General features: G+C 38.1%; 1 protein-coding gene across 2 annotated transcripts in view; it reads left to right on the forward strand.

Annotated features, from left to right (window-relative positions):
• Window positions 1-25,596, forward strand: part of DPP4 (dipeptidyl peptidase 4) — a 73,759-nt gene that overhangs the window by 17,521 nt on the left and 30,642 nt on the right. Inside the window, exons 3-11 of one of the 2 annotated variants that reach the window (XM_016146440.2) lie at window positions 1,922-2,017; window positions 2,405-2,496; window positions 3,829-3,909; window positions 8,825-8,877; window positions 8,994-9,066; window positions 9,926-10,046; window positions 14,006-14,166; window positions 15,596-15,699; window positions 23,772-23,907. In XM_016146440.2, coding sequence (XP_016001926.2) covers window positions 1,922-2,017; window positions 2,405-2,496; window positions 3,829-3,909; window positions 8,825-8,877; window positions 8,994-9,066; window positions 9,926-10,046; window positions 14,006-14,166; window positions 15,596-15,699; window positions 23,772-23,907 — 917 coding nt within the window. Of the gene's footprint in view, window positions 1-1,918; window positions 2,018-2,404; window positions 2,497-3,828; window positions 3,910-8,824; window positions 8,878-8,993; window positions 9,067-9,925; window positions 10,047-14,005; window positions 14,167-15,595; window positions 15,700-23,771; window positions 23,908-25,596 lie in introns of both variants that reach the window. The other variant, XM_016146439.2, reaches the window with a different exon arrangement.

The raw sequence follows: 25,596 nt of genomic DNA on the forward strand, positions 1-25,596 counted from the left end.
TAGAGAATTTGTGAAAAGCCTTTAAGCTGTTTGTCATCAGTGGAGGATCTGGGGTTGGGGAAAAGGAATCACATCAGCTTGACTATACTTGTTGGAACATAAATTACATCAATCAACAAAACCTTTTTGAGTGGGCCTACTATGGCACAGAACTGTGCTATATGCTAAGGTTGATGGGAAAACAATAATAACAACAACAAAAGGCTCTACATGGCCTAGCTGTGTAGACTACACAAGTAGGCAGGTAGGTATAGAAAAATAGTTATCAACGCAAGTCATTGTGACAAGAGCCAAATGAGAAGTATGGGGACAAAAGTCAGAGAGTGAAGAATTGAAGTGTTTATCAAAGAGGTGGGGGCTGGAGGGTGGCTGATATGACAGCCAGGGAAGCAGTTAAAGACATTGCAAGGAAGTAGCTTAGGATAAGGAATACAGGTGGGAAAGCCTAAGAAGATCTACTGGGTTCACTAGGCAGATCAGTGTGACTAAGTAAAAGGTTCATTCAGGGAGAGAATGGAAATTAGGTTGGAAAGGGAGTATCCTATAGGATTGTGGAGGCCACAGGTACCTAAAGAGTTTGAATCTTCTGGAGGCAGTGGGGAATCATTGAAAGTTTTGGGAAAGAAATCACCAGGTTGAAAGTGGCATTTTAGAAAAATTATTCAAATGGCGATACAGTGGAGGAATTGGATTGGAGAGAACTTGATGTCAGGGATACTTGGAAAAAAGATTTCATGGGAAGAATTGATGGGGTTGATTGGATAGAGAAAATAGTAAAAGAGAGGGAAGCATAAAAAAAGTGATTTTCAGACTTTGAATTTGCATCATCAGTAAAAAAAATATAAAATTACAGAAATTCCCTAGGAAAAACTAGTTTGGAAAGGAAGATAATTATTTTAGACCAGGTAGGTATAGGATTAGTGTGAGACAAGTAAACTAAGATCCAACACAGCACTGGAAATGTGTATAGGCTATAAATACAGATTTTGTTATTTAATTTAAACAAAAAAAAATATGCCTGAAACCCAGGAAGTCACATTCTCTAGAGTTCTCTGGAAGGAATAATATTTAGGGAGAAGAGCAGACAGCTGAATGAAGGCTGAGTACCAAAGCATTTCTTGCCTTTGAGGTCAATGGAGAAAAATAGTCGAAGAAGAAGATGGAAAAATAATAGTCAGAGAGTTAAGAGGAGAACTGAAGTGTCACAGAATCCAAGGAAAAGATTTCATGAAAACTTTCACCAAGTTAAGGAAAAGCGACCATAGAAACAAAAATCACTGAATTGGGCGATCAGCATGTTTTAAAGTTCTGTGCATTGCAAGAGGGCTTGGACGAGGACCCCAGGACCAGAAGAAATTGTGATCTAGTCTCCTGTTGTCTAGTACATGGCCACATATAACTGTTGACTTGGACTGTTCCTAGTCAAATTGTTATATGTTGTAATCATAAACTACATACCGGATTTCAAAGTTTTAGTACAAAAAAATGAATGTGAAAGATCTCAGTAATAGCATTTAAATATCAATTATTGAAATGATGATGTTTTGATATATTGGGCTAAATAAAATGTGCTATTAAAATTGAGTTCATCTTTAAAATTTTTAAATATGGCTATTAGAAAATGTACTCACATTATATTTTCACTAGATACTGATGACCTAAACCTTTGTAATTAAGGTCACTAATATAGCACTAATATAAATTGGTGAAATACACATTCACAGATATGCTTTAATGGTTAAATGCATTTTTACTCCATCCACCCAGTTCAAAATCTTTCAAAACATGTTTTGCATTTTGTGGATTTATTTCTGTATCTTGTGACCAGCGTAATTTGTAGATATCCATTTGTTTATTTTATGCAAAACATAGGTATTCCATCCATCTCACTGAACATTTGGTTCTTTTTTTCAACCAGCAGATGATGCTACAGCTGACAGTCGCAGAACCTACACACTAACTGATTATTTAAAAAATACTTTGAGAACAAAGGTCTACACTTTGAGATGGATTTCAGGTAAGAATTTTTTGGTGAGGGGCATATTTTTATTCTTATATTCATCCTAGTTTGATTGTGGAGCATTTTTATGGCACTGAGAAGATATCTATTTTTTTAAACCATAAGATTGAGTATCTTTTTCTACCTAAGGGTATGAAGGGAGTTAAGACAGAAAGAAATCTAGTATTTCTTTTATATGTACTATACAAAGTTATATGTGAATTGAAACCTTGACAATAGTGAATGCATACTTATGTAATATTTATAACAATGTTTTTTGGACTTAGAAATGCTTATTTAGTACTTGCACAAACTTAAATCTTAATTTTTTATTGCATAATTTTTAGCTCGCGAAGATGTTTAATAGCAACTAGAAGTATTGATCTGGCCGTTTTTTCTCTTTAGACCATGAATATCTCTACAAACAAGAAAATAATATCTTGCTATTCAATGCCGAATATGGAAACAGTTCCACTTTCTTGGAGAACAGTACATTTGTATGTTTAATCACATAACTAATTCATACTTTAAGGAAATTCTGGGGATTTTTTTTTTTCATAACCTTTCAAATCCTGAGTACTATCATTTCATGCTGTTGGACTCTCTCTGCAGCATATGGCACAGTGGATCTTTCTCTCCTTCTTGGAATGTTCCCTGCCTTGGCTACTTTTTAGCCTCCTTTGATGATTCCTCCTCCTCTGCCCATACTCCTAAATGTAAGTGTCTCCGGGGCTCTGTCTTCATTTACTGGCCTCTCTCCTCACTTTGCATGCTCTCTTTCAGTGAGTTCCAAGCACTTCGACACCTTCAGTACTCTCTTTTCTGGCCTTGATTCTCAAGTACAGTCTTTAAACACTAACTTCCTCCCAAGATCTAAACCTCTATTTCCCACAGTTTGCTTGCTTCGGCACAGAGATGATCTGTGGACATTTTTAACTCAGTATCCCAAGCTAAACTAGTTATTTCCTCTTTCCGTTTCTAGCAAACTGAAAGCAACCTGTTCCTCTTCCTGAGTTTCCCAATCTTCATAAATAGTGCTCTCCTCCAAGTCACTTAAGCCAGAAACCTCACAGTCCTCCTTGATTTCTCTGCCATCCCCATATTTAGCTACTCAGCAAACCCTACCGATTCTCCCTCTGTAATGTCAAGCATCTCTCAGATTTCAATCCCACTGTACAGTCCTGGTTCAAGGTCTTGTTTAATCTTCTGTCACTGAGTATTCTAATTTGTGTTCCCGCCTCCATTCTGTATACTAGACCACTACATTGCCCAAGTCCAGGGGTGATACGACCCCTCTCATCTCATCTCAGTGATTGTGTCACCAGAGCATCTTTGTAAAAACAAATAGAGTCTATCATGTCTATTTGCAAAAAAAAAAAAAATAGTGCATAGTTCTTATATTTAGGTCCCAGCTATTTTTCTAATTTTATGTCCTCTCACCTTATACTTTGTCTGATATACCCTTTCTGGTATTCAGGTTATACCTAACCTTTAGACAGTCTCTAAATATGCATGCACTCTCCCACATCTGGGTTTCTGCTCATGCTGTTCCTCCTACTGTGAAAGTTCTCTCTCTGTTTCTGATCCCCACCCTCACAGCCATCTTTTCTTGGTTAGAATTAATGCTTTCCTCCCTGGTTCTCTAACCCTGATCACCATCCACCTTACATCATGGTCATTTGTGTAGGGGAATATGTCATCTCTCTTAGACTGTGAGCACCCAAGACACAACCTGCAGGTCTAGAACTGTACCCTCTACATAGTAAGTACTCAGTGATGGCAGTTAAATGGGATTGTCTAATTGTTTTTTTTTTCTTTTCGATTGACAGGATAAATTTGGACATTCTATAAATGATTATTCAGTATCTCCTGATAGACAGTTTATTCTCTTAGAGTACAACTATGTGAAGGTAAAAGAAATGTTTTCTTACTTGACCTTTAAAGAATCTTATGATATTTTATAACTGATTTTAAGGATATGAATATTGAAGATTGACACCTAAGTAATGTAACAGGCACTAAAACTCATTAATTCAACATTAAAAGGAGAAATGGTCATTCTCATTCATAAAAATTTATTAAAAGTTTCAAAAGAAATTTATTCTTAGTGTTCTCAAATACTAAAATGTATGTGATAGTATAGTATAAATACTAAAAAGTAATTTAATAAAATAGAACTAATAATTTAAAAGTAAGTTTACATGTTTGACTTGTACATCCAGCAATATAACACCTTATTTCCTTTGTCTCAGCTTTATATATAGCAAAACTCTCAGTAAATATTTGCTTTAAAGAGTTTAACTCATCCTCCAAAAGAAACTCTGCAAGGTGACCCAGACCACTTCCCAGCCATAGGTCCCATAACATACAAACCATCAAAGTGTAGCCTCAGCACCGGTCAGCAGCGCCCTGCAAGAGCACTCAGCTTCCTCCAGTCGCCCAGCCCAACATCAAGTTCTCACACATTTAGGGAAGGTTACAGTTTAATCACATGTCCTCTTCATGTTTAGGATGGCTGTAAATCACCAGTAACTTTAACTGCAGCTTTTTTTTCGTCATGGATTTGACAACAGTTGTCAAGTATAGGAAGTTTTGAGACATACAGAAAAAGATTAAAAACCTGTGGAGATATTCTGTATTGAGAAGAAATTGTAAAGCTAGGAATCCCCACCTCTGCCTTTTCTTTTCCCTAAAATAATCAATCCCCAGTGACCTTTTCTCACATACCAAAGCGGCTATATTCAGGCCAAGCAAACCATTCCATATTCCATTTTCCATTTGGGAATAGTGACTCCCAATCACAATATTTACCCTGGATTCACTGTGCTGGGCTCCATTTTTTAGGTACTCAACGACTATGTTCTGCTAACCTTATCAACTATAAACAAATCAGAATCCTATGATGACTTTAACATGTCTATTCCCAATTAATGAATTATTATTTGTTTAATCCAGTGGTTTTTACTCCTGTCTATAGATTAAAATCACTTGAGCAGTTTTTAAAACTTCCTAGTGTCCAGGTCCAATTTTCAAATCAATAAACTGAAATGTCCAGCATGAAGCCAGCATCACTATTATTTTTTCAATATGTAGATTATTCTAATTAGCAACCTGGATTGAGACCCACCAAATAACGGTTGTCCATGTTAAAGACTAACATATAAAGACTGTGAGGTTAAGGTAGAAACAGAAAATGATTGCCAGCTCAATTTAGTATTTAGCCCAGTTCAACAAGTGGCATTTAATGTGTACTAATGGATGTAGTTCACTGGTGGACCTTGGCTGGACAGTCATCATTGATAATTTGTATTTGTTGTGTCACTGGAGTTTACATGTGTATTAACTGCTTTTGCTGTTTCCACTCTGTCCTCTTCCTTCTACCATCCATTCTTATCAGGCGGTATTGAAAGAGCTCCTTTTAAAACCTGAATTAGATTATACCATGCCTAAACTTAAATCCTCACAATCACTGGCTTCAGAATAAAACACAAACTCTAGCCGTAGCATCTTCAGAAGCCTGAGTAATTGGACCCCATTCTGCCCCTCTGAATTCACCTCCTACCACCCTCTTCATTCACCGTGCTTGCCCAGTGCTACCCACCTTCGCGTGCCTTTTAGAATGACCCGGAGAGGTTTATAAAAACAAAGATGTCTGCAGTCTACCCCTACACTAACTCAGCATAGCTATGGATAAATTTAATGGCTTCCAGGTAACACAATCAACCAAAGTTAAGAATTTTAAGTGTACTGCTCTTTATTTTAATCAAGTATTACTTTTATTCCCATTTAAGGAACAAAGCATTTGCTATTGCTTCCTCCTGGTACCTTACTCCCTCAGTCATAAGGCTCTCCCTTTTTAGTAATTAAGGTCCAGACTTGCTTGAATCGCTTTTTCTAACATTGGCCCCTGCTACTCTGTTCTCCCACACTCCACCATTTACTCTCTATCACATTAGCTTATTTTACTTTCTTCATATATTTTATTCCAAAGCAGTAAATTATAAGATTATTGAAAGTACAAAACTGTATCTTCTATTTTACTTCCCAGAGAATCCAATAGAATTTACTGTGCAACATAAATATGTTGACTAATCAATGCTCAAAAACCCTATCCAGAACAACAACAAGAACAAAGTCTAATTTTGTGCCATTTCCTTGGAGGTCTACTTGCACTGTTCTTTAGATCATACTCCATGACTTCTCCATGACTCAGTTAGTGCTTCCAGAAAGATCAGTTATTATTTCTAAGTTATTTTTAAGGCATAATTATTACTTCTAAGTGGCCACAAAAAAACAAGTAACTGAACGAATACATTATAAATAAGTACCATACAGCCTGGTATGGATGTTCACCTAGCATCTTTACTCATTGCCTAATGCTCTAGAGAGAGAAATAGTTGCATTATCTTTCACATGTTGACAATGTTCCAGGAGCCCTACTAAACTTTGTATGCACATCCTCATGTACCTGAGATTGTTGCTGTCATTATCTCCATTTTTCTAAAGAAAAGAAAATGAAGCTTAGAAAGAATTTTGCCTGCTGTTACACATTGGAGACTTGTCTTAGTCCATTTGGGCTGCCATAGCAGATTACCGCAGACAGGGTGGCTTAACAACAAAAATTTAGTTCTCACAGTTCTGGAGGATGAGAAGTCAAAAATCAAGGTGCTAGCAGATTTAACGTCTGGTGAAGCCCTGCCTCCTGGATCATAGTTGGGCATCTTCTGTGTTCTCACATGGTGGAAGAGGCAAAGAAGTTCTCTGGAGTCTCTTTTATGAGAGAACTAATCTCATTAATGAGGGCTCTACCCTCATGATCTAGTCTTCTCCCAAAAGCCCCACCACCAAATATCATCATATTGTGGGGTAGGACTTCAACATATAATTTTGGGGTTGGAGTCACAAACATTAAGTCTATAGCAAGACTTGAATCCAGGTTATAAGACTCCAAAGCTGTGCTGTTAAAATGATCTTTTCTATCTTTGTACTTCAATTTTTCTTTGCTATGATGCTTTTTTTTCTTTAACTATTCTCTATGTGGAAGTTCTCTACCACTGAAACTCAGCCCAAGAATCACCTTTTACATAGGGCTCTCTCCTCCCCAAGGCCTAATTTATAATGCCTGCTTCTCCCCACTCGCCTCCATCGTATGTCTTGTGATTTTTTTTCCTGAATTTACTTGTTCATATCCTTTATTTAACTATGAGCTCCTCAAGGAGAGAGAGCCTGTCTTATCCAGTAATATGTCAGGAAGGATAGTTGCTAACGTTTATAACAAAATAAATTGATAAGTCAGTTTTAAAAGATGAAGTGAACATACCAAATATGTTTGGCTTCCTTTAAGAACCTGTGCTGGATCTGTCACCCTAAAATGATCTCACATCTTCTTAAATTTCTCAGTATTGTTAACCCATACCACACCAAGTATTATTCTCAGAAGTTCCCCAGAAGCAAGCATAGCGTGTGTCAAAATAATCTAGCATTCAAAAAGGAATGTACAACTTGTAAAAAATAGGGACTTAATAAATATTTGTTGATATAAGAGGTTAGGGAGATGATAAATGATAAGAAGGAAATAATTTTCAAGGTTAGGAGCCCTAACTTGTGTCTCAGCTCTGCCATTATTAACTGGGTCTTAGGGCTACCTTATTTCATCTATTTTGTCCTCATAGGTAAAATCTGACTTTTACTTTTGTTTGATTTCTTCCTTGAACACGTATTATGTAGCTTGTACTAGATTCAGATCTAGGTATTTAAATGTGAATATGACAAAATTTCTTACCACTGGAAATGTGGTAGAGAAGACAGACATATAGATAAGTAATTTCTTTAAATTTACATTTTCATCCACATATAAACATAATTTTTCATAAATATAAATTTGTAATCATATGTATTTTTCTCTTCAACCTTTTTTTTTACTTTAGAATTATATTTTTTCTTGTCTCATTTTTGATCACTTTTTCAAGGAATTTGCCTTTTTTCTAACTTTTAAAATTTATTGGCCAAAAATGTTTGTAATAGTGTCTTATAATCTATCTTTTAATGTTTGTAAAGCCTGATGTGGCATTCTATTTTTCATTTCTGATATGAGTCATTTATACCTTTTTTATTCACACTTACTATGTTAGCAATTTTATTAATCTTTTTAAAAAACAATTTTTAAAATTTGTTGATAGATTCCTATTGTGTTTTTCTTCTGATTTTTACTGCTTTTACCTTTATTATTTATGGTCTTTTGATTTCTTTGGATTTGGCTTGCTTTTCTTACTTCTTTATTTCTTAACTATCTGAGGTGTTTTTTTTTTAAATATTAATGTATGTATTTCAATTTTAATATATATTGCCAGGTGGCTTTCAAAATATCTATAACACTTTATGTTCTCACAATCAACGTAAGAAAATAAATATTTCTCCACAGTACCACCAGCAGTAGAATTTTAGATATTGTAAATATTTTTCTAGTAAGTTGGTTGAAAAGTGAAAATTTGCGTTCTTCTTAAACAGGTGAGCTTAAAATACTGTGATAAGTGCTAGGAATAATGTTTGCACAGGAAGTGGTTGTCAGCTCACAGTAGTCTTGGGAAGGCTTCTTGGCAGAGGTGATGGATGCCAAAACTAGATTATAGACAAAGTCCAGAGGACCTTGTACTAGGTGGTCTCCAAGATATTTTCTAATTCCAAAAATCTAAGAATCTAGAAATGGAATTAAAAGAAAAGATAAAATTTGAGAATTGTACAATGTTACATTACTTTGTCTCTTATCTTGAGCTCTGATAACAAGTGGCAATCACAGAAGCCTAAAATGTCTGTTTTCTTTTATAGAAATGGAGGTATTCCTACACAGCTTCATATGACATTTATGACTTAAGTAAAAGGTCAGTGACTTCCTCATAAAATATTTTTTACTTTTCTAGTGTAATAATAGTTTCTTCAAAAAAGAAACCCCACTGTGATTTATTCATTTGATAATATTCCTTTATCTTTTTTCCAGGCAGTTGATTACAGAAGAGAGAATTCCAAACAACACACAGTTGATCACATGGTCACCAGAGGGTCATAAATTGGTTAGTGAGTCTCTCCTATCGTCGGAAAAATAATGGCTCATATATAGAATAATAAAGTCTCTCACATGCAGAAGCCACAAACCCTGATACAGAGCAAATTCTTAAAAAGCCAAAACTTTACTATCAAATATAGTGTTATTGCCTAAAATCCTTTACTAGTCTAACAAAGTAAATACAATTCCTGAAAGTTTCTGAAGTACTATTAGGGAATTGTTTATTTACTTAGAAAATGCACATTAAGCTCTTAAATTCTAATTTCTGTTGTGATTAGGGATTTGGGGGAATTTTTGCTCTTGTTGTTTGTGGTTATTTATTTATTTATTTACTTACTTACTTATTTATTTATTTTGAGGTATGTGTGCTTTCTGTGACCTTCTCTATGTCACTATAGATACATCATCTTGTTCTGTAGTGCTAAGAGAATGTTGGAAGTCCAAAAAAAATCTAAACAGGAAGACAGGATATTTATCTGTAGTTAAGCTTCTCCCTCCCAGCATGCAACTGTACTCCTTAGTCACCTCTACCAGGAAGAAACGCAAAGCACACATCATTCTATAGAAGTCATTGGTCTTCTAGATCTTCTCATATACTTTAGCATCCAAATAGCTGTGAGTTTCTTCTTTTTAAATATTGAGTATTTTTAGAATTATTTTAGGTTATAGCTTGCATACTAATAATTTAAGAATACAAGGGGGAGGGCAAAAATGGCTTCATTTTGCTCAAATTAGTTAACCCAAGGTAATCGTTACACTTCCATACCAATATTATTTTAGGATAAAATAATTAATAAATGTTTTCTTAAACTTTAGATAAAATATAACATGTTATTACTTATCAATATTATTTTCAATCTTTCTAGGCATATGTTTGGAACAATGATATTTATGTTAAAAATGAGCCAAATTCACCAAGTAAGAGGATCACGTGGACTGGGAAAGAAAACGTAATAAGTAATGGAATGACCGACTGGGTTTATGAAGGTAGAAACTTTAAAGCCTTTTCAAATGAGAAAATATGTAAGTTTTTAAAAGTAGCTAAGCATTTCTTTAAAGAGGGAGAAATTCAATGGCATTTTTTAAAGTTGCATTTTTAAAAATCTCATCAAATCTCTTTTAGCACTCATGACACCAGGTATCTCACAGGACAAGAATTTTCTTAGCAGTAGCTAGTGCTGCTTATGTCCTCATTGTTTCTCAATGCTCCATTGTCTTCAGTCTACTGTTACAATGGGCCTTCTGTATGGGTAGCTTTTCTGCCTTAGTGAGGAATAAAAGCCTTCAGATTAACATCGGCTGTTTCTCTAAGAGACCTACCTAACCCAGAAGTTACTAAGGAAAGCTAAATACTCCCACAACATTACAAAAGATGACAAAATACTGTTTGGAGATGGAGGAGTACAGGAGAAGAAAATGCCTCTTTAGTAGAAGATTTGTGTTCATTTGAACTTAGACAAATCATAATTTTCTGATTTTAAAGAAAAAAGTAATGTAAAAGACTTTAAGAAAAAATGGGTCAAACAACAGAAGTAAAAATGAAGAAAGAGATTATTTTCTCTTATAGTATAAAGAGTTTTTTAAAATATTAGAAAAACATTTCAGAAACTTAGAAAATATTAGAAAAACATTTTTCATGTCTATGGTTGCCAAGGTAGAAGGCGTTCTGAGACTATTCTAACTATTTACAAAGTTGCCTCATACTTAAAGACTCTTCTTTATTTCATTCTATTATTTCTTCTAAATGGTTATTTAAAAAAAAAATTTATTACTTAATTTTGGTTGTTACCCAGTTCAAGTCAAGTTTAATTAAACAAACAACAGTATTTACCAAAAAAAAAAAAAAAATCACTTTAAAAGAAAGAGATTCCCATGGCCCAGAAATAAGTGTTTGATTAAAACATGTAATAAAATTTACTAGCACTGGTCACTTAGTGATTGAAAAACATCTTCAACACTTGATGGACAGCACAGTGCTACCTCCAAATTCCCAAAATGAACAAGGTAAAGCCTCTTTCCAACGTTGTGACCCAACCAATCCTCGAACAGATGGGCATCTATAAGATAAGGACACCCCTAATACTAAAGTCCTTTCTAAAGTAAATAATAGCTAGAGAGATCTCACTTTGCCTCTTTATGACTAAGCCATTCAAAGAAGAAGAATGGCGTCACAGTTCCAACATGGTGGACATGTTTCTTAAAATGGGACTTACAATTGGTTTTGTATATTAACAAATGATTTCTACTTAGGAAAGAGGAAACCTAACCTCAATAGATCATATCCACCTTCTCCACTGTAGCCGTGAATTGTTTCTGGGATCAAAAGGGAGTACATTTTGAGAACCTATTGGTTCACAACTAAAAGAACAGACAAAGCTGCAATGTCCGAACAGGTCCATGTGCCACACTGTAGAGGAACACTCACAGAGAAGCCTCCATTCTGCAACTTGTGCCTTCTACCCCATCCCATGTCCCCAAATAGCTTTAGCTCTCAATATCTGTTTTTACTTTGTCTTATTTCATGATTTTTTAAATTGATTATTATTTTCCTTCAGTCAATATATCTTCTTTTTTAAAGAATATTTTATCTTAAGTATACTCCTCTTTTATTTTCGAGAATACTTTATCTCCTAGCATGAGTTAATTATATGACTCTGACTCTTGAGTATGAACATATTTTACCTAACTCAGAGCTAAAAATGAGACTTTTGGCGAGAGAAAGTATGAGAAGGGATAGAGAAAGAAATAATTTTGGAAGATGAAGCATTCTTTACCCCCTCGAAGCTGCAGTGTTGACATTGGAGGTGTGGGTAATTCAGTGCAATTTACACTGAGTACCAACTATCTAAAAGGTGCTGTTTTGGGTACTAGAGACACAGTGGCAAATACCACGCAACTGCTGCTCTCAGGGAATTCAGAACAGAGAGGGAGACAAAGATGCCAACAAATAATTGTCAAGGAATGAGTTAAATGCCCTATTCGGGGGGAGAACACTAAGGGCAGGGGTTACGTAAGGTCAGAGTGGTGGGATGGAAGGTATCACAGGATGGAGAAGGAGGTTCAGAGTGTGGGGGGACAGCTTTGTATCATGAAGAGCTGGAAATCTTTCCTCTGTCATTCTCCCTACACATGGTGCCTTCATTCTCAGAACTTTCAGTTTAACCAGAAGTATTTTTATAAGAATAGTTTTAATACATCATCGATATGGAAAAATGTGTTTTATATTCCAAATAACCACTAATTCAAAACATAGAACGCTACCTGCTACCTGTACCTATAAGAAATTTTAAAAACTATAACCCTGCTGTCATTGTATTCATTTGATGGAACTGCATCTTGATCTTAGACTAGAACCAATGGGTAGAAGCCACAGGAGTTAGACATCAACTCAATATATGAAGGAGTTCTTAGTGGGCAACCCCCTTGACTTAAAATCACACGGCCTGCATCCTAGTTCTTATCCCTGTTCACTCAATCTCTCTTGGTTTCAGTTGCTTTCTCTGTAAAATGGGCTATGAATAGGCTCACATGGAGATCTTTGTGAAGACTAAATTAGATAAGTGTTTTGTAAATTCTGAATTGCTACCTAAATGATATAGGGGGAACAAGCCGCCTTATCAAGTAGAAGGTTTTCTGTTACTAGAAATGCTAACGTAGGCAAGAAGGGACTGTAGAACACGGAGATGGAAAAGCATAGACTCACACCAAACAGTCTGGATTCCTTTAATTATTGTCTGCATGACCCTGGGTAAATTATTTATTCTCTTTAAGCCCTCCTGCCTCCCTTTGCTTGTCTGCACAATGAGTTACTATGAGGACTAACCAAGGTAACAGATGTCAGTTGCTTATCAATGTCTGGTGCATGGTTAGCGCTCATTAAATGACAGATGCTCATCATGATAATTATTAGTACATTGTATTATTGTTGTTATTAGTAGTAGTAGTATAAATGCTACTCCCACGATTATTGAAAACAAGCATTTGGAAGAAACTTGATAGGAAACCTCAAGAATCAGAAAAGTGGTTGGGATAGACGGTTTTCTGATTGTAAGATTCGAGTTTCTGTGCTCTTGTTTTTACCTTTACACTCACGCTGAACGTGAGATTTGTGGATAAAACCTGCCTAAAGGACTAACAATCTCTACCTAATCTACTTGAATCTTCCATTCCCATTTGGTAAAAGAGGTTCTGGCATTTTAAGAACCATAGGTTGGAAGTCCCACTAATAGCCTTCATAATATATGTAGGAAGGAGGTACCTTTGCAAGAGATTGAGAACAGGTCCGACAATGTTCTATAAAGCAAGACCTTTCCTTTCCTTTTCATCTCTCTTTGACTCTCTTTCCTCACCCATCAGTTTAAACACTAGAGGAAGGTGTTAATGCATGGGAGTCTTCAGTTTCTAGGCTAACCAAAGGAGATATTTCTCAGTAGGGGTTTCATGGAGCTCCTTGCCATTCTAAATCTACCCTTCCCACACATACCTTGTTTGTGCCAAGAGTAGTAAACTCTGGGCACCATATTGGTTTAATAACATGGAGCCACATACCACCCACCCAGTTGGGGAGAGAATGCTGGCATGTCGACTGTTTGAAAATTAGAAAGGAGAATCAGCCCTTGTGTGAAATTTACTTTTAGTATGTTTTATGGCATAAATTTAGAGGATTATAAGATAAAGAAAAACATGTAGCACTTATATTAAATATTGTGTGCTAAAATATTCTAAAACAGTCCAACGGGTTATTTATTTTTATAATCCAGATCTATCCTTGAAGATTTTATTTTTATTCATTTATATTACTCTGATTTTGGAAGCCCAGCAAATGCAAAGTGGTTCATTAGTTGAACTCTTCTGTAATTACTAAAGCTAATGAGAACAATATTTTGAATGCCAAAGCCAATTTATCAGCTCCTTCTTGTAACAGAACAATTTATGTCCTTTTTCAGAGGAAGTCTTCAGTGCCTACTCTGCTCTGTGGTGGTCTCCGAATGGCACTTTTTTAGCATATGCCCAATTTAATGACACCGAAGTCCCGCCTATCGAGTTCTCCGTCTACTTTGATGAGTCACGCCAGTACCCAAAGACTGTGCGTGTTCCATATCCAAAGGTCTGTGCTCCTATTCATATAGTGGTTCTGTGATTTGATGGGAAGAGAATGGTTTCATTTAATCCTTTCCTGCTAATGAAAATATTGTCAGTCTCTCTTCAACAGCTTGCTGTGATTACTCTTGCTGAAGTCAACAGCATCTGGCAATTTTAAAGTATTTTTATTATCCCAGGAAAGAGTGTGATTTAAGGTTTTGTAATTTCTCCAAAAACTTTGAGGAATGACAAGCCAAAAAAGATGGGGAAAATGCTTTTGAAAGAGGTAGGGGCACTGAAAATGTTTGAATGGAGGGAAAGAGAGGCTATAATTGAATCACAAGCTCATCTCATTTGTAGAAGTTGGAATGTGCCCTAGATGAAGTTGAAAAGCTTGGTTGTATATCAGGTTGTATTACTAATTAACAGATACATGACTAGTTTTAGTGATTCTATTATAGATTTGGCACTAATGTAAATTTCACACATCCTACATTTGGAATAATAGTGTCATGTCTTGGTTTTCGAGGCTGTTCTCCCCCTTCGGGATGCATGTTTATGAAAAATTGAAAAGCTTTCTTAAGCAGTGTAAGCTGAGGAAGAGAGGGATTTAGAAGGGAACCACAGGTCTTCACTGGTATACTAATAAAAATGGCCACAGTATTGTCCACAGGAAAATCTAATAGTAAAGTATTTTTTGGCTATACTCAATTGGAAAAAAAAATATTTTTTTACCGACTCAATTTGTTTGTAGAGCTGTCATTTTAGGAAGACAGAGGAAGTTAAAAGAAACAAAAAAGATCAGAGACTAAATATGGAGATAGATATATTATCAGCGAAATGTTATTTTTTGATGACTGAAACTGGCAAAAAACAAACCATAAAATGTTCTTACTAAAAAGATATTATTTTTAACTAATTTGTCAATGATCTACGTGTATATATAAAAAGGTTTTATGAATTTCTTTCATACTATTTATTGTAAAGCTCCAACATGCTGAACCTGAATTTGGGGTGAAAATGATGGCTTCATAATTAATGTTATTAGCTCTTGGTTCAAGGAAACTAATTTTCCTGGTAGACTGTGTCTTTGGCTGAACCTCTGGAATTCTTCCTACTGGTCAGCCAGCAGACTTTTTGTCTTCTGGAGCTGGGGTATATTTGCAAAATAACAAATTATTTTAAGAAATTTATTCTTGTTTGCACGAAGTATACCTAAATGATGAATACTTATTATGTAAACAGGAGTATTTGGGGCCTTTAAGTCATATATATATATTTCTGCCTGAACATGAAAAGGTTGCATTCTGTGACTTTCTCCTAAGTTCATTTTATCAGTATTAAATTGTTTGAACATGTCTGATTGTTACAATTTTATGGCCATACTGCAGACATTTTTATACAGTGGAATGATATTTCTTATCAATACTAATGCTGTGATTGTTTTTTCTTAGGCAGGAGCTGAGAATCCAATTGTAAAGTTTTTCGTTGTAAATACCAACAATCTGACTAATGTAGTTTCCAAACAAATCGTTGCTCCTGCTTCTGTGTTAATCGGGTAAGACTCTTGGCCCAGACGCATGGATAGTTCCATAGCTCCCAGGGGGAACTTTTTAAAACTGAATAGCAGAGCAATGGTAGCCTCCCATGGTGCCACTCAGGCTAGCAGTCGTTCATTCTTTTACTTAAACACTCTCTGTTGAGCACACTTCATGTCTCCGTGGTAGGCATGGTTCAGTGATGGAGCTGCACAATGAATAGAGCAGCCAGAGTCCCTAGTGTCATGGAACCTATAGTCGAGGTAGGGGAGAAAGACAACAACCAGGGAAACAAATAAAGAGATAAAATGTCAGGTGGCGACAGGTGTTGTGAAGATAACCAGAGAAAGGCAAAGATGATGGAGATGGTGATGGCGATGGTGATGGCGACGGTCAGTGGAGGTCAGGGAAGGCCTCTTTGATGAGATGAACTGTGAGCAGTGATGCGAAGAAAGGCAGGGATCTAGCCACATAGATAGCTGGGAGCACGTATCCTTGCAGAGGGAACATGGTTGGTAACATTAGAGGAGCTGTGAGGACAGGGCAACCGGAGCCATCTGTGGGACAAGGAAAGGGATAAGAGTAAGGGCAGATCGCAGGGGACTTTGCAAGTAAGAACTAGAAAAATTCAGGATATCTGTGGATTAAATTTAGCGATCCTCATAATGCTGACATGCCTGAGAATGTGAGTCACTTAAATAACCCTTGGTGGTTTGAAATTCTGCCACTGAGCACCTTCGGTCCCGTGATATTTTATTCTAAAGATAACCACCACGTTGCATGCAATTTAGGGCTATCAAGTTGTTCCCTATCCATTTTTTAAAATTTATATTGGTTTAACTATTTTGTTTTTAAATAGCAACTAGCATATATTGAGCATGCACTGTGTGCCAGACACAGGGCATTATCACATGCTTTATTTTATTAATCTTTAAAGTAATAGTCATTCTAATGACTATTATTATATTAGATAAAATAATGAGGCCTAGAGGTTAAGGAAACAATCAAGTAGGAGTCTGTATTCAAACCTGTCTCTCTAACTTGAAAAAAAAAGAGTTTGTAATCAAATCACTTTAGGTGCCTCTCGCTGTGTGAATTCAGCTGGTGCCCTCAGATTCCCAAAGTTGTCATCAGAGCAATATGGAAGCGTCCGCTTTCTCAGGGTTGCATTTACTGCATTAGGTTTTGCTCTGTAACGGCAGAACAAACTCATTTATTTGTTTAGAAATATTTACATTAACCTATTCATTCTAAGGGGCGATCAATTATCAGTAAGTTTAAAAATATTTTTTTCCTGAGTTTGTCTGAGGGTATACAAAGTTACCCAGAGGTTCTAAAATCTGCTGAGGGTTCCATCCAGCCATCTCTTCAGTGAACGTTGTAAGCACCCACTATTTACATACGCAAACATCCTCAGAGTGAGCTTCTGCCCTTCTAGGACTTATGATCGGGTAGAGTATATAAAACATTCTGATAAATGACTCCAAAAGTAAATGTGACAGAGGTATAACAAAAGTCCGGAAGCATTCTGAGGAGGGAGGAATGGGTTTTTCATGACCTTGGGGATCAAAGAAAACATCCAGGAGACTGTGCGGATTGAACAGGTGGGATCATAGCAGAGCACAGTGGGAAGGAAGAGCACGGAAGTGGAAGAAACGCCAAGCATGGAAAGGCACAGAGCTGTCTTGAAAAAGCAGCGGGGCCTGGTGTGACCTCTTGGTCTATAATCTATGTCTGTCTGCAGGAAGGTGATCCATGAGGCTCTTAAAAATATTAGCTCTTGAAAGGGCTTTTGACCTCACCAGTGGTTTAGAAACTTTTTTAAAGACCCAGAAAATTTTACTCAAGTGAGGCATCACACAGAGGTGCAGAGCCAGAAAACACATGGGAGATTGCTGTTCAGGTTGCAGGCCCAATCCTTGTTCCCCTGCCTTTCTCCAGGAGTCTCAGGAGATTAGACAGAACCTGTAGGGGCTCCAAGACACACTTAGGACACAACTGAGAGACACAGATGAGAGAACTGAGGTTCACAGAGGTAAACTCATTTGCTTAAGGTCACATAGCAAGTTAGCATGGGAGCTGGTAATAGGACCGAGGCCAGCACCTGCCAGGCCAGAATACTTGAATGGAGTTAAAATGTATTGAGTGCTTCCTATGGGCGGAACTGATGTCTGCTCAGGTCTCATTTATTCCCCAGACATTCCCTACGGTGTCATTTTCACATCTATTTCACAGATAAAGAGTTGGAGTTTGCCCCACTTAGGAATCACTTTCAAGGTGCAGTTGTGCATCGTTGAGCTGAGGAAACTGAAACAGGTCTAAGGACTTATTCTTTGCCCTGTATGAATGAGTCATCAAGTCTTTGCTCTTTGCAGTTCTTTACGCCGCCTTTATACCACACTCATGGCAAGGACTCCCTCACTCACTAGGAATATTTTGTGTGGAATGTATTTTACCAAAGAATTGTTTTGGGAAATGCTCCAGTAATATGTCATATAGGAAACTGCAATGTCACCTCTGGTCTCTGTTACCAGCAGTAAGGACACAACTTTTCTAAAACCAGGCTCGAGATCCTTTCTGGGGAAAACATTCTAATACATGGTGATGCTCTGTTTTCTGGCCTCGTGCAAAGATCCAACATGGGCAAAATCAGCCTCTTAGTCACTGCCCAGCAGCCTCTGCTAATTCTCCTGTTAGGCCATGAGCTTTCACCATAAACCTTCTAGCAGGTGAAATCCTACATGAGGATAAGGCTGATTTGCAGTTTGTTAGGAAAGGGCTCCTCTGATAACAAGCAAAAAGGGTATCCAGGTCACTCTGCCAGCGACTTGAGCCCGGACCTGAATCAGGGTGAGCATCCCTGCTGTTCTGACTGGTTTAGAGCTCACGATGACTAGATTTGTTAAACTGTTCATCTGTATTAACTACTCACACTAGGAATTTGAGAGTTCAAAACATTGGGAGAAAACAACATATAGTATAAAATCATAAATCTCCTAATTGAAGCAAGACAAGTTCTACAGGTAGGGGCCAATCTTTCAATAATATTGCCAGAGCCTAGCAGGTTCCTGGAACACAGCAAGTGCCCAGTCATTATTTATAGAATAAATGGATAAAACCGATGCATGGAAGGGTGGACAGATAGATGAGGTATGTAAATATGTGACTTCATATGTGTGAAATAGGAGTTTATATAGCCAGCACCAAAGGTGGCCTTCAAAATGACCTTGCATGGCAATTGCTGTTTCTCTCTCTCCTCCCGGCCATTTGCAAATTCTGTGTCCTAAAGCTGGAGGACTGGGGAGGGTGAGTTCCACTGAGGTGACTCCACCCAACATCTGCTGGATGGCTTCTGGGGCCCATCACACCCAGGGCGCATTCTCATGATCTGCTCCACCCTCATTTCTGTTTTATCTCCTCTGAACAGCTGATGACCCTTGGTCCGTGAAATAGGAGCATCAGGGTCTGGGATTTTCACATGGGAGATAAACCGAAGTACCCCGGAAGCTAGTGACACCTGCAAGAAAGAAAGTAGATGAGGAGCTCGCATGCCCTGGTACTGAGCCCTCAGATCTGCTCCACCTCACCCCATCCATTCCTCGCTTCAGCGATCTGTCAGCGGCCCCAGGAGGGCTGGCATCCCTATCAGAGCAGAGGGTGGCATGGAGCCCAAGGCCAGCACTGGCAGAACGCCTGCTTCCTTGGGTGATTCACTGAATTAATCACTCCGCCGTCTGCACTTGCTCTTAGTAGCAGTTTTCTCTCCAATATTCTTTCCAGTTAGTAATGTGTACCTCATTTTTAGTATCCTTAATATACCAAAAGAAACATTTATACAAATTAGGGGAATTAATGTCACTCAACAGACATTTATTAAATGCCTACTGTTTGCAAGGCAACAGCCACTTTACAAAGGGATTTCCTGTAGCATGACTTTCAAAAGCAAGTCTCTCTCAGTGCATTTAGATATATAAAATTCTCTTTATAAAATTCAGTTATTCAGTTTACACATACTCTCTAGGAATAAATAGATTTCACAGAGAGAGGAATTTTATTTTGAAAAGAAGCAATAGGGTGAAGCTAGGGATGGGTAGAGGTTCCACAGAGGGAGCAGAACCTCCAAAGCCAACTTCTCAGTTTGAATCCTGGCTCCAGCACTTTCTAATGTGCGACTTGGGCAAGTTACTTTACCTCTCTGCACTGCTGTATTTTCGTTTGCAAAACATGAACTCTAATGTTCCTACTACATATGGGGGTCACGAGCTTTTACATCAAACATTTAGAACAGTTCCTGGCACATAGTAGATTCCACAGATGCGTGACCTAGTATTATGTCCAGAAATTACTCCATTGCTTTAGTATTAAAATCAACCATATTCCCCTTGGACAAACCCCTTCCAGAAGTTATAAGGGCTGTTGAATTACTATGTCTAACCTGGGCTGAGCAGTCACTGCCTCAAGGGGAGTTCAGGCTGTCTGTACACTCACTCTTCTACCCCTCCCCCAACAATTACACAATCAAAGTCTACTCCATAGTTGTCTCTCTGTTTTCGTAGAATGAAATCAGTATGTAGTGCAACATGTACTTGATAATCCTGCTTATTGGGTTTTCCTGGCTTTAAATGGAGATTTAAAATACAGCTAAGCCATTGGTTTCCTTATAACTTTTTCATGACTCACTTACATCTGGTCCTGGCGTGATCTCTGCTCAGGGCTGGGAGGTGTGCCCTCATTCTAAAGAATCCTAAAGAGAAACTGTAATTGAAGACAAGCATGTATATGTGAGCATTCCAAATTTACTGTCCTCTCTGCTGGTGAATCATCTTATAGGGAGCCCACAGCGTGCAGAGCACACTTTGGGCTATGGAGAGTGACAAAGGTAGTGGAGGATACAGGTTCATGAACCTTCGATCTAGAAAGAGGAAAAGACGATGCCAGATGAAATTTACCTGCATGAGTTTCCTGGCTGACTTCCCAAATTCCATTACTCAATGTTTTCAAATGGGAAATAGTTATTTTTCTATGGTTGATTTCTGAACCTGGAAGCGTAATTTATTGCTGTTAGTGTATAAAGCACTCAGTACCAGGTGGCACACTAATGTGTAAAAGTTTTCTTCCCTCCCCCCACCCCCGCAGTCTGTCCTTTCCTTACTGCAGTCCCCACCACCTGGCCCAACCAAGCCACCTCGGAAAAGGGGAAGGCTCTTTCTGGAGCTCAGGTTCCTAAGGGATAACTATGGAATCCTTGGAGATTGTACATAATTTTCATAAGATTTACAAAGCATTTTTGACCTAAAATGGTAAGAAGTACTGGTATAGAGCAGGGGCTAGCAGATCAGGACCCACTGGGCACATCCTGACCCTTATTCCTAGACCATCTTGTACAATCTGAGAGTACAAATGATTTTTTACATTTTTGAATGTTCGGGAAGATAAACCTAAAGGGGAATCATAGTTCATGCCTTGTGAAAATTGTACGAACTTCATTGGAACCCAGCCATACTCATTCATTTACTTATTGTCTCTGGTTGCAAAGGTAGAGTTGAGTAGTTGCAACAGAGAGCATGTGGCCCACAAAACTTAAAATATTTATTATCTGGTCCTTTACCAAAAAATTTCTCTGACCCCTGGACTAGAAAATTAATTTCAAAAAGTTTTATTTTCTGTTTTGCATTTCTTTTCCAAGTATGTATTCCCGGTCAGAACTATTTGCCTTTCCATTTTATTTCATTTAATTCATTTAATTCATTTAATTTATTTAATTCATTTGTATTGGCCACAATGCAGAGGAGTTAGGCTAGATGGGGTATCCTTGCTGCTGGGCATGCAAAGAAGCATTCCCACTCAGACCCTGAGGCCTGGCACCTCAGATAAGCACCATGAGACTGGTAAGAGCAGCATAGAAGGAGGGGGTTTCCAAGAAAGCATCACGGGCAGGGGTTATTTGAGTAAGACCTAAAGGAGTATGGCAGTCCTTTCAGACAGAAGGACAGACAGAACAAAGCAGGGCAACTTGGAACCCTCAGAAGGTGTTCATGGAGTAACAGCCGTGCAGACTAGATTATGAATATAGGATTTCAATAAGCGAGAAAAAAGACTGAAATAGAGAGGAGTCCCTACTTGTGAGAATGTGGTGCTTTGCTACTAAGTGAAGGGATTTAGTCTTCTTTCAATATCTGCCATCTGCAGTGGAAACAGCCTGGAAGCCCAGGTACACTTGGGTACATGAACATGTTAAGTGTCCCCAGCTATAAGAGGAGGATAGAGAAGTGGTGAGGGGTTTAACGTGCTTTATCCAGAACCTGATACACCCTAAGTGCTCCGTTAATATTTGCTATTTGAGTTAGTATCTGTGAAGGGGGTGGAGACAGGAAGTGATCTGTTGAATTCTGAGGAAGAAAAGAGCTATTTAGGCCACAAAGGACAGGATAGGATGTTTTTCCTTTCTTCAATGCTACATTCCACAGAATTTTAGTGATTGCCTGTTTAGTGCCGGGTATTCCGCTAGGCCTTGGGGATATCCTGTGAACAAGACAGCTGTGACCCTGCCTCAGAGAGCTTGCAGTCAAGCAAGGAGAGCAAAATGACAAGAAGAGAGATGGACACGGCCTGTGAAGGAAAAAGAGCAAGGGAGAGTTTAGAGCATCTGTGGGACAGGGAATGCAGCCATAGGGCCAGACTGCAAGATGGGGGAAGAAAAGATTCCTTTCAGATCCTTCTGACAGAAGGAAGCAAGGCTTTGATCAGACAGTGGAAAGGAGTGATTTAAGAATAGTCACACTGAGAAATGGGGGGAGCAAATAAAATAAAATATCCAGAGCAAATAGTGTTAGGGGAGCTAGCAGAAAAGTAAATTATGAATTCCATCCATTTCAAAATTCCATACAAATCAAAATGTACTTCCAAACATTTTTAAAGGTATGTGTGGGAGGAGAGAGCATTGCTAGAGATATCTCCATTTGTATACATTTATGTTAAAATACCAAAGAGTTTCTTAATTTCTTCACATGCTTCATGTTTTGACTCAAGAGTTTTAGAATATAATTACTTAATTTTCAGAGTTTGTAGAGATGCGAATCAATTTTTTCCCCTTTGAAAATGAAGTTAAGAAAAGGATCAGCTATAGTTTCACCCTAAAGAAGAATTTTCTAGAGTAGCACGTCAAATTACCAGAAAATACTCTAATCTCAGCCAGTGTCTCAGGCTTTATGGTAACGTTCCCAGAAGACAGCAGAAAAGAGATGGGAAAATGTCACCTTTGATTCCTTGGTGCCACCACCAAAAGCCAAGTTGTGGACTTGACAAACATTGAGCCATGGTGTCAATCACGTATGCTAAACCACTGTATAATGTTAGCTGCTTTTTCCCCGTCAGATTTATCTCAATTTCCATTTAAAATTAAATTACACTTTAAGCTTTAAGAAAAGGTAAAATATTACGGTGTCGATGAAAGGACATCCAAACCTGTAGGGAATTTTTTAAAAAATTTATTTCAGCCAAACAGAGGACACACCTGGAAGCAAGAGCTCAACAGAATGAGAAAAAAAAAATGCTTTGGACAACAGCAGTTTGCAGCTTCTTTTATGCATTTTGGATTAAAAAGGGAATGTATGGAAGATTACATGAAGGTGGAGAGAAAGCAGGGTCCCTTTGGATTACAGGATGGTTAACAAAACTATGTGCTCTCTTGAGGGTGGTTTTTCTTCTGAAGGGTCTGAAAAGCAGCATCACAAGGGTGTGTAAACCTAGATGCATAAAAATAATGGACAGGGCTTGCTTAAGGCAAAGATAAACCTTCTATAAAGAAATTATATATCTGGGGTGTGACCACCTAGCATGACCTGCCCAGTTAGGAATTACAATCAGATCACCTTGTGAGGTTACTTTCCATAGAACCCCCTTTAGCAGCCACGATGGTATTAGACACTTTCGGCTATCATTTAAAATTGTATTCCCATTAGGATTCAGTTCATTGAGTAAAATGTCTATTTGTACCAAGATCCGGAAGTAATTACTCTCTTGTTTCTTCCTTCCTTCCTTCCTTCCTTCCTTCCTTCCTTCCTTCCTTCCTTCCTTCCTTCCTTCCTTCCAGGGATCACTACTTGTGTGACGTGACATGGGTAACCAAAGAAAGGATTTCTTTACAGTGGCTCCGGAGGATTCAGAACTATTCAGTCATGGATATTTGTGACTATGATGAGTCTGATGGAAGTTGGACTTGCTTAGTGGTAAGGTTGAACGGGATGTTCTGCTTCTAAAGCTGCCTGTCATCATTGAAGGGATGTATGAAAACAGGGAGAGAAGAAATGGTTAGGAATCAAGAAATGAAGTTTAAGTTTCTATTCTTTCTGAGTCTTTATCAGACTCTGAGGCAGTGGCTAAGTCTTGACTAATGTTTATATAATCTGAGCTCTGGTGGTGATATCTATTTCACTTACACTCCCTACTCATACTGTTATAGCTATGGATACTATCACTTGGGAAGGGTGGTGATTGAAAATCCAGAAGATAGAATCTGATTTCGAAATTCAAAAGTCCATGAGGGCCAGGAGCTTCAAGGTGGATAATGTGTGTTTCAATAGAGAAAATACAGGAAATTAGGAACAACTGGATAAGTACATGTGAAATGAAACAAATATCAAGAGGCCACAAATCTATTACCATACTGCAGCTATCTGAAAGCAGTAAATAGCTTTAGAATTTGAAATGATAACTACCAGTCTGAGAGGATGGCAATACTGAAGCACATGAGAGTGTTAATTCAACCCGGAAGTGTTGGGGGTGTTTCCAGTTGAGAGACCTCAAGTCCAGCCAAGCTGATAGATCAGAGTTAAAGCTCCTTTGGGAGCCAGTCTCTTCAGGAAGGGGAGAGCCTGGTGGAGATGTGCTGGCATATATAAGGGACACTTCAGTAGACTGCTTCTCTAGTGATGGACTTTGCATACCTCCCTTTGCTGTTCCCATTCTGATTTGGCGCAGGGCAGATTTCTCACTTCAGAAAGTTTGGCAACTCGTATCTTGATTCACTCATTCATTTCTTTATGCAAAAAACATTGAATAATTTTCATGTTCCAGTAAGATATACCACTATGAAAATAAATAATAATAGTTGACACAATAATAATACTTGACAGTCACAGTAGCCACATACCTTGAAAACTGAGACTCAGTAAGGTTAGGGCGTTTACTCAGCTTACAGGACAGCCAGAAAGCAAACTACAGACCCCAAGCTCTTTGATTCCTGCCAATGAAACCATTCCAAGGTCAAGGGTACAGGAAATGTAAAGCAAAGGAAAATTATCAACTTGACTGAGAACAGGCTCAGTAGGATGGGAAAAAATGTGGGAGAGACCTGGAGCCATCTGGAATACGTTGCCATACGCTGGGAAGATAAGGGTCTAAGGGCCTTATAAGCAGAGGCTGTGCAAAGGCATCCAGTGTGAATACCTTGGAGCATGCAGGGTCTTGGGGTGCATGGGACTGGAGGCTAGGGGAGAGGGACAATGGTGAGAACTGAGGCAGGGACATAGACTAAGTCTCACGTGCTATTCTGAAGAGTTTGGTCTTACCCTGTAAGACACGGGCAGCTATTTCATGATTTTAAATAAGAGAGGATCATAATGAGCTAGAGCTGTCTTTTGCCAAGTGAGGTAGGCTGAGGTTTGAGCAGGATAAAGAGCTGACTAGAAGGAGAGAAGAGCGGCAGGGTCTCTAACCGGGAGTTGAGGACAATGGACCAAGGGAAGCATGAGAGGACATGAACTAAGGCAATAGCAGTAGAGAAAGACAAAATAGGTCACAGACTAGATCACAGGGTCTGAGGGGCTTGGCAGAGAAGAGTAGGAGTCTAGATTGATTCCCAGGTCTTTTACCTGGGCGAATTGGTACCACAAACCAGGAGAAAAATGAAAGAGTAA

The sequence above is a fragment of the Rousettus aegyptiacus genome, unplaced genomic scaffold (assembly GCF_014176215.1).
Source record: "Rousettus aegyptiacus isolate mRouAeg1 unplaced genomic scaffold, mRouAeg1.p scaffold_m13_p_2, whole genome shotgun sequence".
Taxonomy (NCBI): Eukaryota; Metazoa; Chordata; class Mammalia; order Chiroptera; family Pteropodidae; genus Rousettus; species Rousettus aegyptiacus.